The sequence below is a fragment of the Hydra vulgaris genome, chromosome 12 (genome assembly GCF_038396675.1).
Source record: "Hydra vulgaris chromosome 12, alternate assembly HydraT2T_AEP".
NCBI lineage: Eukaryota > Metazoa > Cnidaria > Hydrozoa > Anthoathecata > Hydridae > Hydra > Hydra vulgaris.
In genome coordinates this window covers 1,523,104-1,548,861 of record NC_088931.1, presented here as the reverse complement: position 1 = coordinate 1,548,861, position 25,758 = coordinate 1,523,104, and the positions used below count along the sequence as shown (strand labels likewise).

Genomic DNA, 25,758 nt, shown 5'->3' with positions numbered 1-25,758 from the left:
AGCTAAATATATTTCTGTTGCAACAAGTACTTTAAATTTGTTTTAGCTAAATATATTTCTGTTGCAACAAGTACTTTAAATTTGTTTTAGCTAAATATATTTCTGTTGCAACAAGTACTTTAAATTTGTTTTAGCTAAATATATTTCTGTTGCAACAAGTACTTTAAATTTGAATAGCTTTAGCTAAATATATTTCTGTTGCAACAAGTACTTTAAATTTGTTTTAGCTAAATATATTTCTGTTGCAACAAGTACTTTAAATTTGAATAGCTTTAGCTAAATATATTTCTGTTGCAACAAGTACTTTAAATTTGTTTTAGCTAAATATATTTCTGTTGCAACAAGTACTTTAAATTTGAATAGCTTTAGCTAAATATATTTCTGTTGCAACAAGTACTTTAAATTTGTTTTAGCTAAATATATTTCTGTTGCAACTAGTACTTTTAATTTGTTTTAGCTAAATATATTTCTGTTGCAACAAGTACTTTAAATTTGTTTTAGCTAAATATATTTCTGTTGCAACAAGTACTTTAAATTTGTTTTAGCTAAATATATTTCTGTTGCAACAAGTACATTAAATTTGTTTTAGCTAAATATATTTCTGTTGCAACAAGTACATTAAATTTGTTTTAGCTAAATATATTTCTGTTGCAACAAGTACTTTAAATTTGTTTTAGCTAAATATATTTCTGTTGCAACTAGTACTTTTAATTTGTTTTAGCTAAATATATTTCTGTTGCAACAAGTACTTTAAATTTGTTTTAGCTAAATATATTTCTGTTGCAACAAGTACTTTAAATTTGTTTTAGCTAAATATATTTCTGTTGCAACAAGTACATTAAATTTGTTTTAGCTAAATATATTTCTGTTGCAACAAGTACATTAAATTTGTTTTAGCTAAATATATTTCTGTTGCAACAAGTACTTTAAATTTGTTTTAGCTAAATATATTTCTGTTGCAACAAGTACATTAAATTTGTTTTAGCTAAATATATTTCTGTTGCAACAAGTACTTTAAATTTGTTTTAGCTAAATATATTTCTGTTGCAACAAGTACTTTAAATTTGTTTTAGCTAAATATATTTCTGTTGCAACAAGTACTTTAAATTTGTTTTAGCTAAGTATATTTCTGTTGCAACAAGTACTTTAAATTTGAATAGCTTTAGCTAAATATATTTCTGTTGCAACAAGTACTTTAAATTTGTTTTAGCTAAATATATTTCTGTTGCAACAAGTACTTTAAATTTGAATAGCTTTAGCTAAATATATTTCTGTTGCAACAAGTACATTAAATTTGTTTTAGCTAAATATATTTCTGTTGCAACTAGTACTTTTAATTTGTTTTAGCTAAATATATTTCTGTTGCAACAAGTACTTTAAATTTGTTTTAGCTAAATATATTTCTGTTGCAACAAGTACTTTAAATTTGTTTTAGCTAAATATATTTCTGTTGCAACAAGTACATTAAATTTGTTTTAGCTAAATATATTTCTGTTGCAACAAGTACTTTAAATTTGTTTTAGCTAAATATATTTCTGTTGCAACAAGTACATTAAATTTGTTTTAGCTAAATATATTTCTGTTGCAACTAGTACTTTTAATTTGTTTTAGCTAAATATATTTCTGTTGCAACAAGTACTTTAAATTTGTTTTAGCTAAATATATTTCTGTTGCAACAAGTACTTTAAATTTGTTTTAGCTAAATATATTTCTGTTGCAACAAGTACTTTAAATTTGTTTTAGCTAAATATATTTCTGTTGCAACAAGTACTTTAAATTTGTTTTAGCTAAATATATTTCTGTTGCAACAAGTACTTTAAATTTGTTTTAGCTAAATATATTTCTGTTGCAACAAGTACTTTAAATTTGTTTTAGCTAAATATATTTCTGTTGCAACAAGTACTTTAAATTTGTTTTAGCTAAATATATTTCTGTTGCAACAAGTACTTTAAATTTGTTTTAGCTAAATATATTTCTGTTGCAACAAGTTTAAATTTGTTTTAGCTAAATATATTTCTGTTGCAACAAGTACTTTAAATTTGTTTTAGCTAAATATATTTCTGTTGCAACAAGTACTTTAAATTTGAATAGCTTTAGCTAAATATATTTCTGTTGCAACAAGTACTTTAAATTTGAATAGCTTTAGCTAAATATATTTCTGTTGCAACAAGTACTTTAAATTTGTTTTAGCTAAATATATTTCTGTTGCAACAAGTACATTAAATTTGTTTTAGCTAAATATATTTCTGTTGCAACTAGTAATTTTAATTTGTTTTAGCTAAATATATTTCTGTTGCAACAAGTACTTTAAATTTGTTTTAGCTAAATATATTTCTGTTGCAACAAGTACTTTAAATTTGTTTTAGCTAAATATATTTCTGTTGCAACAAGTACATTAAATTTGTTTTAGCTAAATATATTTCTGTTGCAACAAGTACATTAAATTTGTTTTAGCTAAATATATTTCTGTTGCAACAAGTACATTAAATTTGTTTTAGCTAAATATATTTCTGTTGCAACTAGTACTTTTAATTTGTTTTAGCTAAATATATTTCTGTTGCAACAAGTACTTTAAATTTGTTTTAGCTAAATATATTTCTGTTGCAACAAGTACTTTAAATTTGTTTTAGCTAAATATATTTCTGTTGCAACAAGTACTTTAAATTTGTTTTAGCTAAATATATTTCTGTTGCAACAAGTACTTTAAATTTGTTTTAGCTAAATATATTTCTGTTGCAACAAGTACTTTAAATTTGTTTTAGCTAAATATATTTCTGTTGCAACAAGTACATTAAATTTGTTTTAGCTAAATATATTTCTGTTGCAACAAGTACTTTAAATTTGTTTTAGCTAAATATATTTCTGTTGCAACAAGTACTTTAAATTTGTTTTAGCTAAATATATTTCTGTTGCAACAAGTACTTTAAATTTGTTTTAGCTAAATATATTTCTGTTGCAACAAGTACTTTAAATTTGAATAGCTTTAGCTAAATATATTTCTGTTGCAACAAGTACTTTAAATTTGTTTTAGCTAAATATATTTCTGTTGCAACAAGTTTAAATTTGTTTTAGCTAAATATATTTCTGTTGCAACAAGTACTTTAAATTTGTTTTAGCTAAATATATTTCTGTTGCAACAAGTTTAAATTTGTTTTAGCTAAATATATTTCTGTTGCAACAAGTACTTTAAATTTGTTTTAGCTAAATATATTTCTGTTGCAACAAGTATAAAAATGTTTTATCTAAATATATTTCTGTTGCAACAAGTACTTTAAATTTGTTTTAGCTAAATATATTTCTGTTGCAACAAGTACTTTAAATTTGTTTTAGCTAAATATATTTCTGTTGCAACAAGTACATTAAATTTGTTTTAGCTAAATATATTTCTGTTGCAACAAGTACATTAAATTTGTTTTAGCTAAATATATTTCTGTTGCAACAAGTACATTAAATTTGTTTTAGCTAAATATATTTCTGTTGCAACAAGTACTTTAAATTTGTTTTAGCTAAATATATTTCTGTTGCAACAAGTACTTTAAATTTGTTTTAGCTAAATATATTTCTGTTGCAACAAGTACATTAAATTTGTTTTAGCTAAATATATTTCTGTTGCAACAAGTACATTAAATTTGTTTTAGCTAAATATATTTCTGTTGCAACAAGTACTTTAAATTTGTTTTAGCTAAATATATTTCTGTTGCAACAAGTACTTTAAATTTGTTTTAGCTAAATATATTTCTGTTGCAACAAGTACTTTAAATTTGTTTTAGCTAAATATATTTCTGTTGCAACAAGTACATTAAATTTGTTTTAGCTAAATATATTTCTGTTGCAACAAGTACTTTAAATTTGTTTTAGCTAAATATATTTCTGTTGCAACAAGTACATTAAATTTGTTTTAGCTAAATATATTTCTGTTGCAACTAGTACTTTAAATTTGTTTTAGCTAAATATATTTCTGTTGCAACAAGTACTTTAAATTTGAATAGCTTTAGCTAAATATATTTCTGTTGCAACAAGTACATTAAATTTGTTTTAGCTAAATATATTTCTGTTGCAACTAGTACTTTAAATTTGTTTTAGCTAAATATATTTCTGTTGCAACAAGTACTTTAAATTTGTTTAAGCTAAATATATTTCTGTTGCAACAAGTACTTTAAATTTGAATAGCTTTAGCTAAATATATTTCTGTTGCAACAAGTACTTTAAATTTGTTTTAGCTAAATATATTTCTGTTGCAACAAGTACTTTAAATTTGAATAGCTTTAGCTAAATATATTTCTGTTGCAACAAGTACTTTAAATTTGTTTTAGCTAAATATATTTCTGTTGCAACAAGTACTTTAAATTTGAATAGCTTTAGCTAAATATATTTCTGTTGCAACAAGTACTTTAAATTTGTTTTAGCTAAATATATTTCTGTTGCAACTAGTACTTTTAATTTGTTTTAGCTAAATATATTTCTGTTGCAACAAGTACTTTAAATTTGTTTTAGCTAAATATATTTCTGTTGCAACAAGTACTTTAAATTTGTTTTAGCTAAATATATTTCTGTTGCAACAAGTACATTAAATTTGTTTTAGCTAAATATATTTCTGTTGCAACAAGTACATTAAATTTGTTTTAGCTAAATATATTTCTGTTGCAACAAGTACTTTAAATTTGTTTTAGCTAAATATATTTCTGTTGCAACTAGTACTTTTAATTTGTTTTAGCTAAATATATTTCTGTTGCAACAAGTACTTTAAATTTGTTTTAGCTAAATATATTTCTGTTGCAACAAGTACTTTAAATTTGTTTTAGCTAAATATATTTCTGTTGCAACAAGTACATTAAATTTGTTTTAGCTAAATATATTTCTGTTGCAACAAGTACATTAAATTTGTTTTACCTAAATATATTTCTGTTGCAACAAGTACTTTAAATTTGTTTTAGCTAAATATATTTCTGTTGCAACAAGTACTTTAAATTTGTTTTAGCTAAATATATTTCTGTTGCAACAAGTACATTAAATTTGTTTTAGCTAAATATATTTCTGTTGCAACAAGTACTTTAAATTTGTTTTAGCTAAATATATTTCTGTTGCAACAAGTACTTTAAATTTGTTTTAGCTAAATATATTTCTGTTGCAACAAGTTTAAATTTGTTTTAGCTAAATATATTTCTGTTGCAACAAGTACTTTAAATTTGTTTTAGCTAAATATATTTCTGTTGCAACAAGTACTTTAAATTTGAATAGCTTTAGCTAAATATATTTCTGTTGCAACAAGTACTTTAAATTTGAATAGCTTTAGCTAAATATATTTCTGTTGCAACAAGTACTTTAAATTTGTTTTAGCTAAATATATTTCTGTTGCAACAAGTACATTAAATTTGTTTTAGCTAAATATATTTCTGTTGCAACTAGTAATTTTAATTTGTTTTAGCTAAATATATTTCTGTTTCAACAAGTACTTTAAATTTGTTTTAGCTAAATATATTTCTGTTGCAACACGTTCTTTAAATTTGTTTTAGCTAAATATATTTCTGTTGCAACAAGTACATTAAATTTGTTTTAGCTAATTATATTTCTGTTGCAACAAGTACATTAAATTTGTTTTAGCTAAATATATTTCTGTTGCAACAAGTACATTAAATTTGTTTTAGCTAAATATATTTCTGTTGCAACTAGTACTTTTAATTTGTTTTAGCTAAATATATTTCTGTTGCAACAAGTACTTTAAATTTGTTTTAGCTAAATATATTTCTGTTGCAACAAGTTTAAATTTGTTTTAGCTAAATATATTTCTGTTGCAACAAGTACTTTAAATTTGTTTTAGCTAAATATATTTCTGTTGCAACAAGTACTTTAAATTTGTTTTAGCTAAATATATTTCTGTTGCAACAAGTACTTTAAATTTGTTTTAGCTAAATATATTTCTGTTGCAACAAGTACTTTAAATTTGTTTTAGCTAAATATATTTCTGTTGCAACAAGTACTTTAAATTTGTTTTAGCTAAATATATTTCTGTTGCAACAAGTACTTTAAATTTGTTTTAGCTAAATATATTTCTGTTGCAACAAGTACTTTAAATTTGTTTTAGCTAAATATATTTCTGTTGCAACAAGTACTTTAAATTTGAATAGCTTTAGCTAAATATATTTCTGTTGCAACAAGTACTTTAAATTTGTTTTAGCTAAATATATTTCTGTTGCAACAAGTACTTTAAATTTGTTTTAGCTAAATATATTTCTGTTGCAACAAGTACATTAAATTTGTTTTAGCTAAATATATTTCTGTTGCAACTAGTACTTTTAATTTGTTTTAGCTAAATATATTTCTGTTGCAACAAGTACTTTAAATTTGTTTTAGCTAAATATATTTCTGTTGCAACAAGTACTTTAAATTTGTTTTAGCTAAATATATTTCTGTTGCAACAAGTACTTTAAATTTGTTTTAGCTAAATATATTTCTGTTGCAACAAGTACTTTAAATTTGTTTTAGCTAAATATATTTCTGTTGCAACAAGTACTTTAAATTTGTTTTAGCTAAATATATTTCTGTTGCAACAAGTACTTTAAATTTGTTTTAGCTAAATATATTTCTGTTGCAACAAGTACTTTAAATTTGAATAGCTTTCGCTAAATATATTTCTGTTGCAACTAGTACTTTTAATTTGTTTTAGCTAAATATATTTCTGTTGCAACAAGTACTTTAAATTTGTTTTAGCTAAATATATTTCTGTTGCAACAAGTACTTTAAATTTGTTTTAGCTAAATATATTTCTGTTGCAACAAGTACATTAAATTTGTTTTAGCTAAATATATTTCTGTTGCAACAAGTACATTAAATTTGTTTTAGCTAAATATATTTCTGTTGCAACAAGTACATTAAATTTGTTTTAGCTAAATATATTTCTGTTGCAACTAGTACTTTTAATTTGTTTTAGCTAAATATATTTCTGTTGCAACAAGTACTTTAAATTTGTTTTAGCTAAATATATTTCTGTTGCAACAAGTTTAAATTTGTTTTAGCTAAGTATATTTCTGTTGCAACAAGTACTTTAAATTTGTTTTAGCTAAATATATTTCTGTTGCAACAAGTACTTTAAATTTGTTTTAGCTAAATATATTTCTGTTGCAACAAGTACTTTAAATTTGTTTTAGCTAAATATATTTCTGTTGCAACAAGTACTTTAAATTTGTTTTAGCTAAATATATTTCTGTTGCAACAAGTACATTAAATTTGTTTTAGCTAAATATATTTCTGTTGCAACAAGTACTTTAAATTTGTTTTAGCTAAATATATTTCTGTTGCAACAAGTACTTTAAATTTGTTTTAGCTAAATATATTTCTGTTGCAACAAGTACTTTAAATTTGTTTTAGCTAAATATATTTCTGTTGCAACAAGTTTAAATTTGTTTTAGCTAAATATATTTCTGTTGCAACAAGTACTTTAAATTTGTTTTAGCTAAATATATTTCTGTTGCAACAAGTACTTTAAATTTGAATAGCTTTAGCTAAATATATTTCTGTTGCAACAAGTACTTTAAATTTGTTTTAGCTAAATATATTTCTGTTGCAACAAGTACATTAAATTTGTTTTAGCTAAATATATTTCTGTTGCAACTAGTAATTTTAATTTGTTTTAGCTAAATATATTTCTGTTGCAACAAGTACTTTAAATTTGTTTTAGCTAAATATATTTCTGTTGCAACAAGTACTTTAAATTTGTTTTAGCTAAATATATTTCTGTTGCAACAAGTACATTAAATTTGTTTTAGCTAAATATATTTCTGTTGCAACAAGTACATTAAATTTGTTTTAGCTAAATATATTTCTGTTGCAACAAGTACATTAAATTTGTTTTAGCTAAATATATTTCTGTTGCAACTAGTACTTTTAATTTGTTTTAGCTAAATATATTTCTGTTGCAACAAGTACTTTAAATTTGTTTTAGCTAAATATATTTCTGTTGCAACAAGTTTAAATTTGCTTAGCTAAATATATTTCTGTTGCAACAAGTACTTTAAATTTGTTTTAGCTAAATATATTTCTGTTTCAACAAGTACTTTAAATTTGTTTTAGCTAAATATATTTCTGTTGCAACAAGTACTTTAAATTTGTTTTAGCTAAATATATTTCTGTTGCAACAAGTACTTTAAATTTGTTTTAGCTAAATATATTTCTGTTGCAACAAGTACTTTAAATTTGTTTTAGCTAAATATATTTCTGTTGCAACAAGTACTTTAAATTTGTTTTAGCTAAATATATTTCTGTTGCAACAAGTACTTTAAATTTGTTTTAGCTAAATATATTTCTGTTGCAACAAGTACTTTAAATTTGAATAGCTTTAGCTAAATATATTTCTGTTGCAACAAGTACTTTAAATTTGTTTTAGCTAAATATATTTCTGTTGCAACAAGTACTTTAAATTTGTTTTAGCTAAATATATTTCTGTTGCAACAAGTACATTAAATTTGTTTTAGCTAAATATATTTCTGTTGCAACTAGTACTTTTACTTTGTTTTAGCTAAATATATTTCTGTTGCAACAAGTACTTTAAATTTGTTTTAGCTAAATATATTTCTGTTGCAACAAGTACTTTAAATTTGTTTTAGCTAAATATATTTCTGTTGCAACAAGTACTTTAAATTTGTTTTAGCTAAATATATTTCTGTTGCAACAAGTACTTTAAATTTGTTTTAGCTAAATATATTTCTGTTGCAACAAGTACTTTAAATTTGTTTTAGCTAAATATATTTCTGTTGCAACAAGTACTTTAAATTTGTTTTAGCTAAATATATTTCTGTTGCAACAAGTACTTTAAATTTGTTTTAGCTAAATATATTTCTGTTGCAACAAGTACATTAAATTTGTTTTAGCTAAATATATTTCTGTTGCAACTAGTACTTTTAATTTGTTTTAGCTAAATATATTTCTGTTGCAACACGTACTTTAAATTTGAATAGTTTTAGCTAAATATATTGTAAAACATTACTTTCTATTCGTTCGTTCAAAAACTGTGTGAAAAAAAGCGATTTAGCAGAGTTATTATTATGTTGAGTGATTACAATTTATTAAAAAAAATTTCCTTCCGTATTGGTCGCCATTTTTAAAATAGAAATAATGGCAAAATTGCAGTTGTCCCTGATTCCCTGATGAATTTTGTAATCCAAAAAAACTTTAAAGTTAAGATATTTAGCAAAATCTTCGAATTTATTAATGTATATAAGCGTGCATGTATGTGTGTGTATGTATATAGTTGAGTTTCTTAATTTATTTCTTTACTTTTTTATTTGTTTATTCAAAAAAATTTCTTATTATATAGAAAATCAAAAATAGACAATGAAAAATACATTACCTGCAACAATCAAATGTCAGCTGATCTTGAGAGACTTTTAAATCAAAGAGAAGTATTACAGATGTTTTTTTTTTAGTTGTACTAAACAGATTATGGTTTTTATATTAAATTTTTTCTTTTATGACTAAAGGAAATGACGATGATGAAAGAAATTATCATTAAACTCAAATCAAACACCAATGAGACAATGAATACCGTTTCATCGCTTTATGAATCCCGAAAGAATAATGATCTCTACGAATCGCAAAAAAGCGATGATCTTAACATTAGATTAGTTAAACCAATTTTATTTGTATGTTTTAAGTTTATTGTTTATTATTTTTTTTTTTTAAATAATGGTTTAATTGGACAAGATGGTTGAGTTTAGGGCCGTCCCGAACGGGGGTCTAGGGGCTGCCTCCCCTCCCCCTTGCCAAGCTGTTATATCTGCATTTGAGTTGGCACATACATACATTTAGTTGGCAACTTTTAAAGTATTTCTTTGTAAAATTAGCTAGCGACTAGCTAGCTAGTCGCTATCTATGAGTAAAAGACGCGTTTAAGACTAATAAATTACGTAGTAATTCATGTTTTAGACGTTTTAAACACGTTTTATGTAATTTAATATCTTTTTTTCACCATGATAGTTGGCAAATGTAAAATATCGAGGATCTGGCAAAAGACGCATATGACATCTCCCACCCCCTGTAAGAGATCTCTTCGGGACGGCTCTGGTTGAGTTATTAGTATTTTTAAATGATATCGATGTTTTTTTATTGGTACCATTAATTGTTTTGAATATTTAAGTGCTATTATCTTATTTTTGATTGTTTTAACTTTTTAGACAAATGCTGAACTTCCTTCGTGGTATCAGAAATTGAGAAGACAAAACGATTCTTTGAAGAGCCTTAAATAAGTTAAAGCGTTATTATATGATAATTTATAATTAAATAAAACCCATATTGTTCTTCTTTTTTTTTTTCTACATCGGTAAGTTGTATCAAGCAAGAAAATATGGAAAAAATACACATGTTAAAAAATTGTTATATCATTGTCAAATTAATATAGCTACCAAAAATTGCTTTTATCTCTCTTAAGGAAAAAAACTTTGCACATTTATATTAGTATGGTAGATTTGGTTAATATGAGCACCTTGGTAATATGAGTATACCACCAGATTTCTAAGATGTAAGCAGTGAAGTTAAAGTTGATTTGTTATACTTAAATTGGCCTTATGTGGTGGTAACAGTGTATCAGTATAATTAGCGTAAATTTATACGCAGTTCTTAGCGGCTCTCATCTAATTAAAATGCTATTTTTATTTATTTTAAATTATTATAAATGCCATTCTATTTTTTGCGTTGTTAAAATATTATCATGACGCATGATAATATTTGCTTTTCGAATGAAAATAAAACATAGTAAAATGTTAAATGTTTTAACAATACTAAATATCTAAAATATTAAACTTATAATAATATATTTTTTTGGTTCTTCGTATTTAATAGGCTAAAACTAAATCTTTTATTTAAAAAAAAAAAAAAATAATGCCCTTCTTTTTTTTTACAATGCTAATAAAAACCGAAAAAGTTGCATATGCTATAAATTATTTTTTATTATTAACGCTTAAGTTTACTTTATTTACTAAAAAGACCAACAATAAAGAAGAAAAAAAAAAAAAAAAAAAGACAAAACAAAAAAAAAAAACAGAAACAAGACTAGAGACAAGATTATTTATCATATTTATGTATTTGAATAAACAATCTTAGTAATAAACAATTATTAATACTAAATTATTAACAATAGTACTCTCATTTTAAATGCTTCAGAAGAAATTTAGTTCATTGTCGTTTAGTAAAAGATTTTGCTTAAGTTTAGTTTTAAATTGATTAAGCGAAGAAAGTGTTTTAAGATCTTTATTTAAAAGTGTATTCCAGAGTTTAGGTCCTCAGTTTGTGATTGAGTATTTAGTGGCAGAATAGTAGGTTTTGCATTGAGTATTGTTATTATTTGAAAATCTTGTGCTGTATATATGATTTATTTTTTTAAATAAAGAGTTGAAATAAATATGGTGCCATTTTTTTTATCAAGTTTAAACATAAATATAAGAACATGATAGAGATTTAATTTATAAACATTTAGAATATTAAGTTTACTAAAAAGTATTTTTGAATGAGAAGCGATTTTTATTTGTAATAATCCTAACGGCGTGTTTTTGTTTACATAGAAGTTTACTTAGCTTTGTAACATTGGTGCTGCACCAAGCAATGTTAGCATAGTTTAGGTAACAGTGTATAAATAAAAAGTATATGTATTTAAGACAAGATTGGTTTAAGAACTGTTTAGCTTTATACAATATACCAATATTTTTAGAAACCTTATTCTCAATAACACTTATATGTTCTCTCCGTGTAAAATTTTCATCAAGTATTACGCCCAAAAACTTTAAAGATATTTCCCTTTTTATTATATCTTTATCAATAAAAAGATTTGGAAGTTTACGTGGAATATTTTCTTTTTTATGAACACGATGGAATAATGTGTATTTAGTTTTAGTAATGTTTAAAGATAATTTATTGGCTTTAAACCATTGGGTTAGGTTATCAAGTTCTTTGTTAACTGTTAAAAATAAAATATTAATGTCTTCATGAGAATAAAACAAATTCGTATCATCGGCGAATAAAGTTGTGTTTAAAATATTAGAAAATTTATATAAGTCATTGACATAAATTAGAAACAAAAGGGGCCCTAGAATTGATCCCTGGGAACACCGCATGTAATAATCATATTATCCGTTTTACCACCATCGTAAGAAATATATTGCTTCCTATTAGACAAGTAACTTTTAAACCAAGCCAAGTTAGAATTTTTGATGCCATAGAACTCGAGTTTGAACAAAAGAATTAATTGATCGACAGTATCAAAGGCTTTACTTAGATCTATGACACCACCTAAAGTATATTTTTTTTCATTGAAACCTTTGAATATATCGTGGACAAGATGTAAGATTGCGTGATCAGTAGAATGACCAGATTTAAAACCAAATTGTTTATTGTACAAAATATTATTTTGGATTAAGAAAGAATAGAGTCTATTATACATAATTCGTTCAAGAACTTTTGAAATACATGTAAGAACAGAGATCGGCCTATAATTAGTAACGTCACTAGGATTGCCTGATTTGAAAATAGGGACCACCCTAGCAATTTTTATTTTTTCTGGAAAAACTCCCTCTTTTAAAGATAAGTTAAAGATACACAAAAGCGGGATTGTAATCAGTTTTATTGAATTTATAATGATGTTACCACTTATATTGTCGACACCTATACTTTTTTGGGGCTTAATCGAAGAAACTGCGCATAGTAATTCTTCTTCAGTTAGATTATCATTAGGCATAATATTAGTTTTATTAGAGACTAAGTATGTATCAAAGTTGATCTGAGAGGATTCAATTTTTGATGCTAAAGACGGACCAATATTAATAAAAAATTTATTGAGTGCTTCAGCCACTAATTCTTTTTCTATAACATAGTTGTCTTTGAATTTAAGAATTTTTGGAAAATTATTTCTCTCTGGATTATTTTTACCAATAACTTCGTTGATTATGCTCCAACTACTTTGAGGATCATTTGAATGCTTTTTTAGTTGATCTGAATAATAGTTTTTTTTTGATCTTTTTATAATTGACTCAAAGAGTCGTTTGTAGTTTTTATAATTGCTTTCATTACGTAGGGTTTATTTTTTTTAGAAATTTATTATATAATCTTTGTTTTATTTTAGAAGATTTAAGGATACCCTTAGTTATCCAAGGATTTGATAACGTTTTTGAGTTAACTAATTTTGTAATTTCAGGAAATGCTTTGTTATAATATTTATAATATTCTGATATAAATATATCGTAGGCTTTATCAGCGTTTAGATTCAATAACAAAGCATCCCATTTAACACTTGATAAAAGGTCATGAAAATGGTTAACTGACGAGTCGTTTATTATTCTTGTTTTTATTTTTTTCTATTTTTGGCAATCACTTCTATTATATTTTTGAACAACGATGAATATGGGGAAATGATCAGAAATATTTGTTTTAAATATTCCTGTTATTATCTTTATATTTATGAAGTCATTGGTGATAATTTGATCTATCGAAGTTTCACTTTTGTTGGTTATGCGAGTAGGTTTGTTGATGACAGGAATGTAGCTATTTTCAAAAATGACGTTAAAAAATTGTTTAATGTTTTTATTTGAGTCATAATCCAAAATATTGAGGTTCAGGTCACCAACCATGTAAACAGTTTTTTTTTTAATATAATTATTTTTAATGACGTTTTTAATGTGGTCTTCAAACACTTTAAAAGAACCTGAAGGTGGTCTGTATAAAGCAAGGGTTATTATATTTTTGGAGGTTTTATTAACGAGTTCAATGCACAATGACTCATAATCATTAGTGGTTGAACTTAAATCTGACTTAACTTTGTACAATAATGAGTTTTTAATAAAACTACACAAACCCCCGCCTACCTTGCCCGAGGTCCTAATTTGGTGAATCACTTTATAATTTGGTAAATGGAAATTATAATTGTTCTCGATATTTTTTATCATCACACCATGTCTCGCTGAGACAAATAATTTGAAAATTCATATTAACTTTATACAAAAGTTGTTTTAATGAATCAAAATTTTTTTGTAGACTTCTAATATTAACATGAAGAATAGAGAATCTCCACCGGGAAGATAAGAAGTTGTTACTTATCTCCACCAGGAAGATAAGGATCTGCTACTTATTTTTCATTTTGTATGTCTATAAATCCTTTCTTATTCTTCCTGATTGTCTTGCAGAATAAATTTTAATTTCTAGTATTTTTTGCTTAACAAAAATATTCTTTGGGGACATACTCCAAATTATTTGAGTTATAATTTCTTTTGAGTTATATGTTTGACAGTGAAGACATTTAGATAACAGCTCATCTTCCGATAGACTAATAAAAGTTGACTTTATATTTTCATAAATCAGTTTTGTATATTGATAATATACAAAACTGATTTATACAAAAATATTGATAATATACTAATAAAAATTCATCCTGTTAACTTGTTTTTTTTAAACATAAGACAAGTTCGTTCCATACTGTCACACCTCTAGAGTTACATTCAGAACATATGGCTGTCTGCTCGTAAACGTTTTTAGCAATTAAAAGTTAATCAAATTTAAATAATCATATTCATCAGTGGATGAAACTTGAATGGCAATTTTCACTTCTCCTAAAGTTTTTTTTTATATATAAATAGCTCTATTGTGATCCAAACATACACCAAGTTTATTCCATCGTCTTACGTCTCTAAAGTCACATCTAGAGTTTCCTAGTGTCACGTCGAGTTACATTCAGAACATATGGCTGTCTTCTCTATGAACCTTTTTAGCAATTGAAAGTCAATCAAAATAAAATAATCGTTTTCATCAGTGGATGATACTTGAGTTGCAATTTTCACTTCTCTTGAAGTTTTTTATTTGGAAAACTTAAAGCATTTTCTGAAATTAAACTTTTCTTAGCTGTGTGTTGATTATTTTTAAACTTATAATAATAATAATAATAATAATAATAATAATAATAATAATAATAATAATAATAATAATAATAATAATAATAATAATAATAATAATAATAATAATATATCAATGCTGAATGAGATAATTTATCCCTACAGAACCTATCATTAGGTTATTGCAGCCGTTGCTATAAACATAACCATACAAACAAAGCCGTTTCTTTAGTAGGACGACCGCAAAGCACCAAACAAGCATTTAACTGTTAATGTCGCTGGCTACAATATCATTGTGAATGTAAACGTTAGTAATCATATCTGGACGATAAAATAGCCTTAAATGAGTTTAATGATATTGCATTAGTATCATCAGTTTTTAAGGTATTCCACAATTACGTAGCTGTATTTGTAAAACAATTAAATCTTGCTGGAGAATTTTTTATTAGTTCAATATTCAATTTATGCCCTTGCCTACCTGTACGAATCCCAGGTTTATCAGTAACTGGAAACGTAAAATTTGACCATTGAACTTTCTCATACCCATGAACAATTTTATACATTTGGATTAAGTCTCCACGCTGTCGTGTTTATTTAATTTTGAAGGGATTTTTGTTACTTTGCGTTGAATTCTTTCCAGCTTTTCTATATCTCCTGTCAGATAGGGACACCATATTACACTTGCATACTCTACATGTGGTCCTATATACAATTTATACAAAATTTCTATCATTTGTACGTTTATTATGCTAAATATTCTTTTTATCAGACCAATTATGGCATTTGCTTTAATGCATGCGTTTAACACTTGCGTTTTGCATTTCAAATCCGATCTTATTGTGATTCCTAAATCTCTTTCTTCATTCGACGATTTTAAGACTAGTTGTGTGCCATCTACTTTATTTATAATATAATTGTACATTAAATTCTGTTTGCCAATATGCATAAATTTATATTAGTTGACATTTAAGTTGATAAACCAGTCTTTACACCACTTAAAAACATTATTAATATCGTCTTGTAATGATAAACATTGTGTTAATTTATTTACTTCAACTATTATCAACATAAAACTATCATCAACATAAAAATTTGAACTATTTGAGATTATTTCATTCAAATTGCTAATGAAAATGATAAATAAAATTTGCCCGAGCACGGGGGGAGGGAAGGAGGGCAAGAAAAGTTGACGTCAATAACATTACGTTACTTTTTTAAATAAATTTATTTACTTCGTTACTAGGCATGCATATTTACTTAGTTACTAGTCATGAAAAAAGGTATCAAAACAAGACTATTTCATCCCAGGATCCGTATGCTATCCAATCGTAGTCACCTTACCAACGGGCAGATATAGAAGCGCTAAAAAAAGTTCAAAACCGTGCTACAAAAACCATTTCTGAGATTAAGCATCGTACCGCCGAGCAGCGAAGAGTCATGTTAGGTCTTACGACACTTGAAGAAAAGAATAACTAATGATTTAATTCTGATGTTCAAGTTCAAGCGTGAATTTAATGAAATAAACTTTCACGTTTTTTTACCTTCTATCATGCACTGGAAGAAGTTTAAACCAATAGTGTTGCAAGTAGTAATCACTTTTACTCCTATTCACTTTTTGTTGAGAGCAAACCTTTATAATTTTAAATGGTTATATATATTTAAAAAATGTTTATAAGTTAAAAGTTGAATTAAGTTTTTTTTTCTAAACATTTTACTTTAAAACATTTTTTCTTCAAGTTGTAAACTACTACTATTACTATTATTTAAAAATATTTTTTTCATTTTTTTTATTTTTTTAAATTTTACATAAGAAAGGGTGGGGGTGGGGGAAATTAATTGTTGACGTAATTTTATAGAGAGGTTTCTGAAAGTTTGACAAATTGTTGACAAGGGGAGGTAAAAATTGGCAAAAATTGTTGACGTAATTAATGGACAGCCCCAATAGGTGTGTTGTTCGAACCGAGATCCTTTCTCGGTATTTTAATGTTGTAGTTTAGATTTAGTTCAATTATGAACTAAATCTAAAGAAGACTATACTCATAATTCTTACGTTAATTTTGTATGAACTTTTCATAACATAAATTTATGTGATTTTTGTATACTTAGTAATTATGAAAATTTCTAAGTATACAAAATTGTCCAATTAAAAAATATATTGTTTAAATAAATTTGATAATAAAAAAAAAACTATCGATATATTTTCGTAAATTTCGAAAGAGTTTAATCTTTGTAAAAAGTTACATGTGATAAGCTAAGGAGAAATGTAACTTAGTAAAAATAAAAGGAAAAGAAACAAAGCATTCCGAATAGTTCTTTTCCCTTATACGCTCTGGGCTAACCCGCTCTCTCTAAGTTCGTACGCACTCTATTTGTGCCCCCGCACATAAAGACTCCATAAAGAGAAACGACAGAGTCAGATTTAAAAAGTTTGAGAAATAATTTGTTGATCATTTATAAAAGTTATATACAGGTAGGTACGCCATAAAAACACAAACACCCTAAAAACTACAAAGTCATAGTTGATGCTCTCTACAAGCACTGTTTGAGCTTAAGCGCATAATATTCTTTGTTTTAAGACTTTATATAAATACTCTCTTAAAAAAATAAAAGTTAGGCTGTTTTCAATTTTAGAAAATATGATATAAATATGATATAAACAATTTTGAATTAAAAAAAAAATTAAATTTAAACTGAAAACCACCGTTTTTGGTATGGGTAAGCACCAATTTGAAAATAAGTTTGCAAATCTTTGGTTTATAGATACTTACATTGTTGCTACAAATAAAAACAAAAAAACTATACAATATTCTTTTCAGGTTGACGGAATGAGCTTTTTACTAACATTAGAGATGCTTGTAGTTTTTAAAGGGTACAAAAGTTGAAACACAAACATTGAAACACAAAGTCGAAATTTCTTTTCAAAATTAGTAAGTTACATTTCAAATCAACATAATACATTTCCTTAATTGATGTTATCGCTTTCCTTGTCGTTTAAATTGCCTTTATATTTAGCATTTGTTTTAGTCGATGTCGCTAGATTAATCATTATTGGCTTCATTCCATTAACTCTACAAGATACTTTTCTCCATACTAATTTTTTTGTTTCGCGGCAGACTGGGCATTCTTTAAGATCCTTTACTGTACAAATGTCATCGCAAACGCATTTTGATTTACATTTATAAAATTGTTCTTTTTCTTTATCTTTTTCTTTATTTTTCTTCTCCTTTCGACCTTTTTTTTTATTTTTCCAATTTCAATTGACTCAACCTATTTAATGATGTTTTGGGCTTCCATAGAACCATAAATGTTTGTGATGAGTATATTTTTTGTTTTGTTTATGTCTTCTGGATTTACCTTGTTTACTGTAAACCTGGTATTTCTTCTAGAGTTAAACTTTTCACATAACTTTTTTTAATAATCATCTGTGACTGCTTGAACATAACTTTCCAATAATTTGCCGATTCATATTGATGATGCGTTTTTGCAAATTTGGACAATGAATTAGAGTAACTGTGGTCAACAAGACATTTACTGATTAATGTGTGCAAATTTTCTTTGGTGTACTTGAAACAAGAATGGCTGAAGACTCTTGCTCCTGATTTTGAGGCATACAATTTGCAGTCTGTTATTTTAAAATAAAATTAAGTGCTTCAGACATTTGGAACATTGATGAGACTGGAATCACTACAGTGCAGCGGCCTGATCACGTTGTTGCACGCAAAGGCCTTCGCCAGATTGGTCAAGTGACATCAGCAGAAAGAGGAGCATTAGTGACTGTGGTTTTGGTGGTGCAATTGGCAATAGCATACCTCCATATTTTATCTTTCCCAGAGTTAATTTTAAATCTCAATTTATCCGTGATGGACCAATAGGATATGATGGATCAGCACATTCTTCAGGATGGATGACAGAGACAAAATTTAAAATGTATCAAACATTTTTCTATCCATGCACGTTGTTCCAATGATTGCACTTGTCTGGTATTGATTGACAACCACAGCTCTCATCCTGATGCAGCAGTACTTGATTTTTGTAAAGAAAATGGCATCATACTCTTATCTTTTCCAGCACATTGTACTCATAAATTACAACCATTAGATAGAAGCGTTTATGGTCCTTTTAAAAAGTTTGTCAACTCAGCATGTGATGCATGGATTACTGTAAACAAACGACCTATGACTATCTATGACATACCTGGTATAGTAAAAACAGCACTTCCTAATGCTATAACTCCAAGGAACATAATTAGTGGTTTCCAAGCAAAACAAAAAAAACTCAAAAAATTTAATTCAAATGAATCAAAATCAAAGAAAAGGAAATTTTCCAGATTTAGACAGCATATCAGGTGCTACTCCAAACCTTTCACTTATACCATCTCCTAAAGAAGTAATGCCTTTTGAAAAAGCTCAGCCTAGAAAAAACAATGTAAATAAGCTCAGAAATCGGAAACGAATCTCTGTTATATAAACTGATACACCAGTTTACAAAGCTTTGCAACAGGAACAAAAAGCAGCAAAAGAAAAAAAACAGAAGGGCTCAAAAAATAAAAAACTATTTTCTATCAAAGAAGTTGGTCGAAGTAACTCTAAAACAAGCAAGATTTTTGCCAGTCAACCTGTAAAAGAAAAACGCAAACCGTTGCTTCAAACCGTTCTCAAACAGCCTTCCAGGTGCTGAGTGGATACAGTGTTCAAGCTGTCAGCGTTGGGCCCATGTGAGTTGTGTAGAAAAAGATGCAAAGAGATTAGATTATAAATGTTTATACTGTTGTTAAATAAAATGTTATTGTTGTATTTTGTTTTTACTTCATTTTTTTGTAGTTTACTGTTTTAAAGTTGTTTCAGTTTCGTTTCATCAAGTTGTGAAGTTGTTTTTGCTCAATGAGCGTTTTCTCACTTCATAGTCTGCCATAAGTTGTATGTGGGCCAACCTGCCCCAATCCTTGGGCCAACCTACCCCAATAACGGTGTAGGTTGGCCCACCCGACATGACCTAACAAAAAGAGTTCTAAATGTAATGAAAAGCAATTATGAACTTTTATTAATACTTTTTCCGGGTAGTCTAGGGAATAGCCAACCTTTTTCCCAAAAAAAATTAATTAAAAAACGAAAAAAGTTAATTAAAAAAGTTACACATCAAGGAAAAAAAAGCGGGCCAACGTGCCCCGGTCTTCCCTACAGTATTATGCATGAAAAAAAAATCAGAAAATAGGCATATAATATCAACAAATGTCACCAGGCATTTCATAAATTATTCATGTGAAGAAATAATTTAGCTGATTAAAACGCTATTAAGAGAAACAAATCTTTAGACATATTTTTTAAGTGTTCTTCGAAACCAAAGAAGTCTCTTGTTTACATTAAAATATATTTTGAAATTAAGATTTGCTTAACGAATATGAAATTTTGACAGTATAATGTTTTATTTTTTTAAACTTTGGTCAATATCCAAAATCATTTAAAATAGGTAGATTAAAAAGTCCTTTTGACCAATGGCTTTTCTTCAATTTGGTTAAAGATAAAGTTTGTTTGACTTCAATATTCAACACTTTTACGCTTTAATGAATTACATAATTGAAATTGAGTGTTATCATCACAATATACTTTCTTATATTCATTTATAAAAATCCACTGAAAACTTTCTACACCAAAATCAAACAAAAAACTATGTTGTTTAAAAGATTGACCATATTAAGTTTGTCTTGTTAGGTTGACATTTATTTATTGACACTTTTGTTTTTATTATTTGCTGATATTTGTTGATTGTATTGTTGTTAATTGTAATATGCCTGAAGTTTGCTGTTTTGGGATTTTAAAACCATTTCTTATTTATTTAAAGTATTCGAAGCAAAAAATTTTATTTTTTTATATTTCAAAAATTTTTATTTTTATTGAAAAGCTCAATTACTTTATTTTTTATTTGATTTGAAAATTTTTTCATTTTTTTTTTTATTATTTGACAAAAAGTTTGTTGTAATGAAGTAATGAAGTTTATTATTAAAAATATGAAAATATTTATATATTGTTTTTATAAATTTATATAAATCGTTACAGTGTCTATTTTAATTTTCAGATATTTTATAAAGTAAGCCATTAAATAAAGCATAATGTGTTTTGAAAAAAGTTTTAATTAAATAAAAAAATTTAGATTAAAAGAATTTTAAACAAATTTAGATTAAATTGGTCGTTTTTATTTTCAAATATCAACTTCCAATTTTTTTGCAGACATAACATTTTCACAACCACAAATATTTTGTTAATTTAAATATATAGATAAATTTTTATGAATATGTTTTGTGTATTATTTGACATAAATACATTGACTGGCAAAGGAATACCAAGAATTAACTGTAAATACATCAACTGAGGATAAGGGTTCGGTCAGGGTTTTAGTCATGATACATCAACTGAGGATAAGGGTTCGGTCAGGGTTTTAGTCATGATACATCAACTGAGGATAAGGGTTCGGTCAGGGTTTTAGTCATGATACATCAACTGAGGATAAGGGTTTGGTCAGTGTTTTAGTCATGATTAAAAGTCATAAAAAACAAGTAAACTTTTAATTTTTAAAAAAGTATTCAGTTTAACGTCAGATAGTTTTAACGTCATGAGGTTATAGTGATACATGAGGTAGGGGACCTCATGTATCACTATAAGCCACTGTACATCAAAGGCTGGCGCGAATGGTGTGTGATACTCTCCCTCCACCCCCTATCAATGAATTTTATTTCATTATGTCTGCAAATTTAGCTCTTTTAGACCAGCAAATCGGCATATGTTGATCATATACTTCAGTCGGCAAACTTGGACTTTTAGTACTGTCGGCAAATGTGAAAAGTGAGGACCTTTTTTTTTTTTTGACAAAAAAATATTTATGGCATTTTTACTACCGTCAATAAAAAACCTAGATCCGCCCCTGTACACATATATATTTTCATTATTTTCACGCAATGCATTGTGATATTTGTATGTACAGAAATTAAAAACTTATAAACCGAAGAGGATTTTCTTACATTTCATGGCTTATTCTTGTTCATTACAGCAGAAAACAGAAATGTTCTAACATAAACATATTTTTCATCAATATTCTACTTGAAATTCGTTAAAAAAGCTTATTTGAAGTATATTATAAAAGCATAAGAATTTACTATGAGCTCTATAAATATTCCTGATGGTTCTAGCTCTTTAAAAGATTTGTCTGGGTTAGTAATTTTGTCAAATTACAAGCGAGATATTTAACTTTGATGAATCAGAATGACATTTAAAGACCTTTAGAGACAACTATTCTGCTTACTATCAACATATGTGTATTTATATATTGAATAATGATATTAAATAACAGTATTTTAAAAGAAATGAAGCGGAAAAGTTACCAACTATTAAAAGAAAATTTTTAAAAACTTTTGTATTTAAATCAATAATTTTTTGTGGTAAAGTTTTATTTTCAGTAAAGTGAAAGAAGCAGTAAAACCATATAAACATATTCTTAACTATGTTGTTATAAAGGATTATATAAAAACTGCAATATAAGTTTATGATCACAAGCATGTCAGTGGGGTGTGGAAAACTAAGATATTGCTCTTGAAAATTATTAACTGTGATAACATGAAATCAACAATCAAAAAATTGATTGTGATAACATAAAATGAGGCCTTGTTTTAAATCCTAAATTACTAGTTTTAAAGCCTAAATGACCCTAAAATTCTTGTTAAATGTTCTCCCGTAAGTAAGGCTCTTTTGAAATTGTTTGAAAATTTATAATTTTTTGAAACACTTCAAACAACTTACAAAAATGCAGGCTTATTGAACATGAGATAAATATTTTCAACCGTCACGAAATCAGTTTCGATTGTTATCAAGGTTCAAAAACAAATGTAGGAAAGCGGTATCTAAAAAACAGAAGCGAAAATAATTTATCCAAGTATAAACAATATAAAAATCTGTTTAAAAAAATCAGAGTAAATAGATTTGATGTGAATAGAAAAGCCAAAGGCTTTTCTATTCACATTAAATTCAAAAATTTAAGGAGATAATAAAAAAATGAGGAATATTATGAAAGATATAATTGGTAAAAATAAAATAAACTCGAACCAACTACCTTCCAACGTTATCATATATGAAAAGAGTTTAAATGATAAAAAAGTTGAATCTCTGAAAAATTTAACAAACACTTCTTTTTGAGTGTAGATTCTAATCTTGCTTTCAAAGTTCAATCTACAAACAATTAATTTGACAGTTACACCGGGGACTCTCATTGCTCTCTTTTCAAAGATCTAGAATATGCTTGAAAATGCAATTAAAACATTAGAAATTAATAAAGGTTCTGATGATATCTCCACCAATGTAATTTTGAATATTTTTCCAGAAATAATCAAAACCATTTTTCAAATATTCAACTCCTCAATTATTACAGGAACTGCACCCGATTATTTAAAAATAGCTAAAATGGTACCTGTGTATAAATTTGAGGAAATCTCCTCCTTAAATAACTACAGGCCAATATCAATCCTTTTCATATTTTTGAAACTCCTTGAATAAATAATATGCAATCGCTTATAAAAATACTTAAGCGCAAACAATCCTAAATGAAAACCAATTTGGTTTTCAAACTCAGCACTCAACAGAGCATGCTATCTTAGATTTCACTAATAGGATTAGTAAATCGATCTCAGAAAAAAAAACTCGTACTAGGTGTATTTGTAGTCGTGTTGGTGTATTTGTCAAAAGCGTTTGACGCAGCAAATCTTGAAATCCTACTTTAAAGAATAGAAATTTACGGACTAAAAAACAAAACACTGGAGTAGTTTAAAAGTTACCTGTATAACAGACAAACATGTGTTATTACAGATGAAAATTACCACACGAAACTTTTTTTTTTTTTTTGTTATTTAATTCGTCACTATTTATTTTATATACAATTAGCTTTAATACATTTATAAATTAGATAATAATTAAAATAATGACAGCAGCAAGTAGAAGACTGTAGTCTTATCATCAAGCCCCCTGCAATTTTGCAATTAGTTTCACGTGAGATTAACGTGACAAAAATTCTTAAGTAGAAATAAACCAATGAAATAATCATCCATAAGTAGAATTCGTAAGTAGAAATAAACCATCGTATAATCATTGTTTGTAGTCATCCAAAAAGGATAAATTCGTTTTAGTTAGTTATTATTGATTTGATCTTTAAAAATAGGAGAGTATGTTTGAAGTCACTTAAGTTAAATAGGTGCTGTTTGACTACTGCTTTAAAGAAATCTGATGACTTCATGTTTTTTATTTCTTCTTTAAGGATCGAATTCCATAGCCGTGGTCCTCGAGATGAGATAGAGAATTCAGTTATTTTAAGTAAAGTCTTCGGAATTTCAAAGTTTTGTAAAGAGCACTTCATTGGGTATTTGTGATCAATGGTGAAAAAATGATTTTCAAAGTATTTTGGTAGAAAGTTATTTTGCAATTGAAACATAAATAATAAATTTTGGAGGAGGTTTAGTTCATAAATAATTAGAGCTCCAATTTCCCTGAATAATGGTTTGGCGTGGGTATATCTATTAGCATTGTATACTATTCGACACGCTTGCTTTTGTTTAACATATATTTTCTTTAGTACTGAATAGTGCTTGCCCAAACGATATTGCAATAGTAATATATATAACTGTGAATGAACGAATTATATACATTTTTTAAACAACTTTTATTTAGGTGTTTCATTTTATGCATGATGTCAGTTGACTTGGAGATTTTGTTTTCGATGTGCAAAATATGATTCTTTCAACTAAGATTACTTAAATAACAGAAAACAAGGCACTCCTTGTTTTCTGTTATTTAAGTAACATCTGAACTTTTTTAGACTGTTGTTTGTTACTCCATATATCTCTAGCTTGTGTAGGAGAATCCCGTTGTCAACTGTATGGAATGTTTTGGTTAAATCAATAAACAAGGCAAGAGTATATTCATTATTTCCAAAACCTTTCAAAATTTTATTGACTAATTCAATTATTGCATGATATGTTAAATGGCTCCTGCGAAATCAAAACTGTTTGCTATACAGAATATTATTTATTTCGAGATATATAATCTATTATCCATGATACGTTCAAGAAGTTTTAAAAAGCAAGAAAGAATTGATATAGGCCTATAGGTGGATGCTAAAGAATCATCGCCATTCTTATAAATAGGGACTATTCTTGCTAATTTTAATTGGTCAGGAAAAACACCAGTTTTAAAGGATAAATCGAATATTGTTAAAAGAGGCGATTTGATAATATCAAATACTGATTTCAAAACAGTTGCATTGATTTCGTCGATGCCGTCGAAGTTCATCTGAGGATATTTCAAACTCATTCATAACTGAGTGTGTTTTTTTAAAAAACGGACTGAAACGTTTTGCTTCCCGGAATTATTTTTTCGGCTAAATTTTTACCAACGAAGAAAGAATTCATTAAACATATCCGCAATTTTGTTTCTGTCAAAAACATCTGTGTTCATTTTTGTTTGTAAACGCTTTGGAAAAACAGTGTTTATGTTTAGTTTCTTTTTTCCAGTTACTTCTTTTATTATATCCCATTTTTTTCTACCATTTTCTATTAAATTTTCTATTTAAGTAATAGTTTTTTTTTACATGTTTTTTTTAATTATACAAAAGAATTTTTGTATTTAGTTTCATTTTTTAAAGTTTTATTTTTTAAAAAATTATCGTAGAGCCTTTGCTTCTTTTTTGATGATTTTTTAAGCCTTTTTGTCATCCAAGGGTTACGCAGATTTTTTTAATGAATTGTTTTCTTGGTCTTTGGAAAAGCTTTTTCGTGTTGTTTAAAATAAGCGTATAAAAAGATCATAAGCATCATTCACATCATTTCACTCAGCTATGAGTTCCCAATTGGTTTCGTGTATCAAAT

At 26.5% G+C, this 25,758-nt stretch overlaps 2 protein-coding genes across 3 annotated transcripts in view; one reads left to right on the top strand and one right to left on the bottom strand.

Annotated features, from left to right (window-relative positions):
- The window catches only part of LOC100198906 (progesterone-induced-blocking factor 1), a 59,350-nt gene extending 49,061 nt beyond the window's left edge, over positions 1-10,289 (top strand). For both annotated transcript variants that reach the window (XM_065811191.1, XM_065811192.1), the window contains exons 14-16: positions 9,311-9,395; positions 9,474-9,635; positions 10,167-10,289. In XM_065811191.1, coding sequence (XP_065667263.1) covers positions 9,311-9,395; positions 9,474-9,635; positions 10,167-10,238 — 319 coding nt within the window. In that variant the 3' untranslated portion in view covers positions 10,239-10,289. The remainder of the gene's footprint in view (positions 1-9,310; positions 9,396-9,473; positions 9,636-10,166) is intronic.
- A 306-nt stretch (positions 10,290-10,595) lies between these two features.
- Positions 10,596-15,424, bottom strand: LOC136087866 (uncharacterized). Its single transcript, XM_065811480.1, has 4 exons — positions 15,340-15,424; positions 12,124-12,972; positions 11,700-11,941; positions 10,596-10,622 (listed from the first exon to the last, which is right to left on the bottom strand). The coding sequence occupies exons 1-4, from the start codon at positions 15,422-15,424 to the stop codon at positions 10,596-10,598; spliced, it is 1,203 nt and encodes a 400-aa protein (XP_065667552.1).
- Between the last annotated feature and the right edge of the window lie 10,334 nt (positions 15,425-25,758).